Genomic DNA, 6,035 nt, shown 5'->3' on the forward strand with positions numbered 1-6,035 from the left:
CTCTCTCTCTCTCTCTCTCTCTCTCTCTCTCTCTCTCTCTCTCTCTCGCAAAGACCATGATCATTAGGACATGTTTTCTACAACACAGTTGCACACAAGCCCAAAGATTTTACCATTTTGTATGTTTGTTTTCTTTTGCTTTGCTTTTCAAGACAGGGTTTCTCTGCTCCACCCTAACTGTCCTGGAGCTTGCTTTATAGACTAGCCTGGCCTCAAACACAGAGATCTGACTGCCTCTGCCTCCTAAGTGCTGAGATGAAAGGTGTGTGCCACCACTCCCTGGCTGATTTTACTTTCTTAAACCAATTTTTATGTCACTAATAACAAGACTGTGAAATGTGGGGCTGGAGGAAATCCTGGGTTGTTGAACTGCTTGCCTTGCAGGAGTGAGGAACTTGGTTTGGATACCTAAAGCCACATAAAAAGCCAAGATTCTGGGGGTATTTAAGTAATGCCAAAAACTGAAAGAAGTTGGAAGAGATGGATAAGTTCTTAAAAATGATGGACAAGACAACCTGCCTAATAACAAACTTGCAAGGAAATGAGGGGTACACTTTCAAAGACAAAGGGTAAAGCAAGAGAGGAGCACGCACCAAGGGAATTCTGTAACCTCCCCATGGTGAAGACACATGCACACACCACACAAACACAAAGGAACACACAATCATCTGTGAAAGCATGACTTTGAATTATCACCAGAAAGAACAGAGCACTCACCACGAGTCTCCCAATAGAGGGGCTGCCCCTTGCTATTCAAGCAGAGCTCATTGGAATGCCTGCTTCACTGCTGTAGGGCCTCAGTGCTGAGGAGCACTGAAAGGAGGGGAACAGGAGGGGAGCATCTCACTTGCCAGGCACTGACTTCTTACTTGACTCTTTTTCAGTGGTGGAAATGGAGACGCCCCTGGAATTAACACCTTCAGCTCAGACATTCTGTCTGCTGCAGAGTCCAGACCTTGGCGATGCCTGCACCCATGACACCCGGATGAGGACACCACCTGTCAGTGAAGACAGGTCATTAACTGCCCCCATCCACAGTCCTTCAGAATTCCTGCCCTTGCCTCCAGCTCCAAGCCTAGAACAAACAAAAAATAACAACTTGGATTTCAAGACAGCCGATCTAGCGACACCTCTGGTTACCTATGAGGGCACAAAAGAAAACCAAGACCCAGCACCTTTAGTGCACCCCGACATGCAGCAGACCCTGAAATACACTGATGCTGAAAGCCTACGGCAGAACCTTGTTCTTGACAATGACGCTTTGGGAAACAGCAGCCTAGGTCAGGAAGAGCCTGGGGTGCTTCAGAGTGTGGTGAGCTCCAACATGGACTTTGCAGACATGACTGCACTCGTGGCAGATATTCACCTTCCCCAACTCTTCAACTCCCTCACAGAGCTAAACCAATTCCAAGATCCCAGAGCAACTCAACCCAAAGACTCCACAGTCATCGGGAGGGACCAGGCCCAGGAAAGCTCCAGCGTCATCAGTGCACTCTCAGACCAAGTAAGAAAGAATGACCAGAAAGTCTCTGAGCTGCCTGATGGAGCTCCTCAAGCCAGAATCCAGCTCCAGAAACTGGTGGAGGGAGAAGAGACTGTGGGCAGTGCTGGGTTCAGCGAAGGGGTTTTCGACAACATGGCCAAGCACTTGGAGGGCAAAGCTCAGAAAGTCACACCCAGCAAGCGCAGCAGAGCTAGGGCACATGGGCAAGACAAGGCCAAGAAGACTAGAGAAAACAACTCCAAGAAAACAGAGGAACTGAAGCCATCAAGTCACAGAGTCAAGGCAGAAGAGAAGCCCGCCATCCCCAAGACCAAGAGGAAGAGGAATCCACCTGAGCTCAGCCATGACAGCTTTAAGAAGCCTCGAACTCACCTCGGCATGCACATGCTGGAGTCCGTGCAGGTCTTTCACCCACTGGGGAAGAAGAGTGAGAAGAAAACTGGCATCTCCTCCTCCCGGGCTCTGCTAAACTTCAGCAGCAACAAAGATCCCAGGACAGGTCCGGATACCACATCACTGCTGGATATGCCACGTGAGGGCCAAAGCCTTGACAAAAGCCTGGGCAAGATTCAGAGACCAGGGAGCAGTGCTCACAAGCGGTGTCCATCTCCGTCCCAGTATGAGCTGCCCCCACCTGGGAAGGTCAAGTTAGTACCTCTGCCTTTCCCAGTCCTGGACAAGCCTCAAACCAAACCTGTTTCTAGAAAGCTTCTCTGCCTGGCTTCACGCAGGCCCACTGTGGCTTACCCAGTGAGGCCTCACTCCCACTCAGCTCAGCCTCCCACACTCAAGCCATCCCAACCAGCTCCTGCCAGCACATCTCTGATAGCCTCTGACAAGCCAGCTCTGCCAAACGGCACCAGTGCCACACGAGCCAACATGACCAAGCCCATCCAGTCTTGCACTGGGCCTCAGCCGCCTGCCTCTTTGCCTGCACCCTACAGAGCATCATCTCACACTTCACTCCACAGGGAGCCTCTTTCTGCTGCCAGGAACAAGGCCCTTTCATCTCCCAAAGCTAAAACCCAATACCTGCTGCTAGACTTCAGTTGCCAACCCATCCCATGGAGGAAAGTGGACATTCCAGGGCCAGTCATCTCACAGCCCATCACTGAGGAGCAGAGGCCAGAGAGGGAGGCCATGAAGAGGCGGGCTCAACAGGAGCGAGAGAATGCTGCCAAGTACACCTCTCTTGGAAAACTGCAGTTCTTCCTTCAAAGGGAGAAGGATATGGAAATTTCAAAATATTATGGGTATGCAATGTAAGAGCTAGCCAGATTTTCAGAGTAAAGTGCTGTTCAATGTGACTAAGAAGAGATATAAGTACCAAAACACATGCATACATACGTTTTAAAGACGTATGTGAATATAGTGATACATTGGCACAAGTATAGGCGTATAGATGACATGTAGATATAGATGGATATGTGAAATATTTCTATTCACACATAATTGAGTACTTAGTAAAACTCTCTTAAAATCTTAAGTCTGTTATTTTATTTGTGAGTAATGAGTGGTTGAATATTTTTCTCTGATAATTTAACATTTATGTTTTCTAATTGCAGTATCATATTCTATATGAAATAAAGCTCACAAAATATGTATTTAATCTTGGGTCAATTAATAAAAAGCTATAGTGGTATTAAAACCATTCTCCTTGTGACTTCATTCCCTGGACATGGGATGTCTTGAAGCACATACTGAGTATGAGCGCACTCCTTGTCACCACAGTCGGGCCAGCTCTCATCTCTCCCCACAGTGCTTAGTCATCATTTTCCGCTACAGAGCTTTGCCTCTAATCTGAAACATGCACACAGGAGCTCATTATGTAAATATAACCTGGGAACCACATCTGAAAGAAAACATGGATAGTTTACGGAACCTGGCTAATTTATATGACTATCTCCACTGAATTTTTTTCCTGCAAAAAAAAAGCATAATTTCCATTCTTTTATGAATAAATAATTTTCCATTATGCTGATACGTCACATTTTCTTTATACCTTTCTCTGATTCTGACACCCAGGCTATTTTCCTAATGTAGCCACTGTGCACTGTTGCAATGTCTACTGTTGGCGTCAACCCGAACACATGTGGAATTAACTAAAACCCAACTGATTGGGTACACCTGTAAGGGATCTTTCTTAATTAAAAAAAATTAAATCATTTGAAGTAGAAATACCCACCTTAATCCAGCTCTTTTGAAATGGGAAGCTCTGTTTTTAACTTTGGCCACAATTTCAGGTGGCAACCTATATAAAGGATAAAGAAGAAGAAAGCCCTTTGCTCTTTGCTGGCTGGCCCTTTCTCTTGCTAACATGTCCATTCCTTCACTGGGATTAGAGCCTACTTCTTCAGAATTCCAGAATATACCAAAGACCAGCTGAGATATCTACCCTCATGGTGTGAACAACTACTCTACTCTTGACATCTCTGATGGTAGACAGCCATTATTGAAATAGGTAGACTATGACCTATAAGCCACGTTAGTAAATCACCTTTCTATAAATACACAGATGGATAGATTCTATCAGTTCTGTTCCTCTAAGGAAGCCTGACTAGTTTAAGTATGCTGCAATCAATATTGATGTGCAGATATGCCTCTAATATAAAGAACTGAAATGCTGTGTGTATATACCTGTGAGTGTTATAACTGATTCACTTTTAGTTTTTTGAAGAGTCTCCACTGTGATTCTGTTGTGTGGTAATGCTAACAAAGAGCACATATGGACACTCTTAAAGTTCAACAGAAAGTCTTTATTTCTGGCCAGCAGCTGCATGGAAAACTTGCACAAATGATGCAGCCCCAAGACTCACTGCCTCTGATCATCTAAGCACAAAAACTACCTCCTGGGTTGACATAATTTAGTTAGCAAAAAGCAGAACTACAGAAGCCAAAAGGCAAGGCTAGTACATTTAGAGACTTTCCTGTATCCTGGAACTATTGACTATGTCTTTGAGGATTCAGTCTTTGTTCCCATTTTAGCAGGTGTTGGGGCCCACTTGCTAAGTTCTAGGGTCAGAATGGTCCCTACAACATGGTGTCGGTTGTGCTAAGGTCAGGGGACTGATATCCAAGATATATAAAGAACTCAAGAAACTAGACATCAAAATACCAAATAATTCCATTTTTAAAAGGGAACAGGTCTAAACAGAGAATTCTAAACAGAAGAATCTCAATTGGCCAAAAGACATTTAAAGAATTGCTCAACATCCTTAGTAATCAAGGAAATGCAAACCAAAATGACTTTGAGAAGCCATCTTACTCCTGTCAGAATGGCTAAGATCAAAAGCACTGATGACTGCTTTGTTGCAGATATGTTGGAGAAAGGGGAACACTCCTCCACTGCTGGTGAGAGTGCAAACTTGTACAGGCACTTTGGAAATCAGTACGGCTGTTTCTCATAAAATTTGGAGTCTCTACCTCAAGAACCAGTGATACCACTCTTCGGTGCTCAATCATAGCACAGGGACGCTTGCTCAATGATGTTCATAGCAGCATTGTTCAGAATAGCCAGAACCTGGAAACAACCAAGATGCCCTCAACTGAAGAATAGTTAAGGAAAATGTGGTACATTTACACAATTGAGTATTACTCAGCAAAAAAGAAAAAAGAAAAAAAAGACATTATGAAATTTGCTGACAAAAGGATGGAACTAGAAAAAAAATCATCCTAAGTGAGGTAACCCAGACCCAGAAAGACAAAAACAGTACGTACTAACTCATAAGTGGGTATTAGATGTAAATCAAAGAATAACCAGGATGCAATCCACAGTCCCAGAGAAGCTAGGTAACAAGGAGGACCCTAAGAGGGATACGTGGATTGCCCTGGGAAGGGGAAATGGATGAGATAGCCTGGATAAACTGGGACTGAGGGAGACAGAGGTCAGGGGATGGGAATATGAGCAATCCGGATTGTCCATAGGGGGAGTGACAGAGAGGAAGAGCAATGAAAGAGATATCTTGATAGAGGGTTCATTTTGGGGTTAGAGAGAAACCTGTGCCAGGAAAACTTCCAGGAATCCACAAGGATGACTCCAGCTAAGATTCCTAGCAATAGTGGAGAGGGTACCTGAACTGGTCTGCTCCTGTAATCAGATTGATGACTGCCCTAAATGTCATCACAGACCCTTCATCCAGTAACTGATGGAAGCAGATGCAGAGGTGCACAGCCAAATACTAGGCCAAGCTCTGGGAGTCCAATCGAAGAGACGGAGGAGGGATTAGATGATGGGGGGGTCAATATCATGATGGGGAAACCCACAGAGACAGCTGACCCAAGTTCACGGACACAAGGCCAACAGCAGGCATGGGACCGACTTAGGTTCTCTGTATGTGGGTGACAGTTGTGAAGCTTTGTCTATTTGTGGGACCCCTACCAGTGGGACCAAGATCTGTCCCTGGTGCATGGAACCCACTCCCTATAATGGAATGCCTTGCTCAGACTTGATGCAGGAGGAGGAGCTTGGTCTTGCCTCAACTTGATAGTCTACGCCTTGTTGACTCCCCTTACACTTTCTGAAGAGTGGATG

The 6,035-nt window shown here is 45.2% G+C and overlaps 1 protein-coding gene across 1 annotated transcript in view; it reads left to right on the forward strand.

Annotated features, from left to right (window-relative positions):
- The window catches only part of CUNH2orf78 (chromosome unknown C2orf78 homolog), a 5,862-nt gene extending 3,065 nt beyond the window's left edge, over positions 1 to 2,797 (forward strand). The window contains exon 3 of the mRNA XM_050127314.1: positions 885 to 2,797. Coding sequence (XP_049983271.1) covers positions 885 to 2,770 — 1,886 coding nt within the window. The 3' untranslated portion in view covers positions 2,771 to 2,797. The remainder of the gene's footprint in view (positions 1 to 884) is intronic.
- Positions 2,798 to 6,035: the final 3,238 nt, after the last annotated feature.

This window comes from Alexandromys fortis, unplaced genomic scaffold (genome assembly GCF_014885135.2).
Source record: "Alexandromys fortis isolate MF-2015 unplaced genomic scaffold, M_Fortis_MF-2015_v1.1 scaffold_259, whole genome shotgun sequence".
Classification (NCBI taxonomy): domain Eukaryota; kingdom Metazoa; phylum Chordata; class Mammalia; order Rodentia; family Cricetidae; genus Alexandromys; species Alexandromys fortis.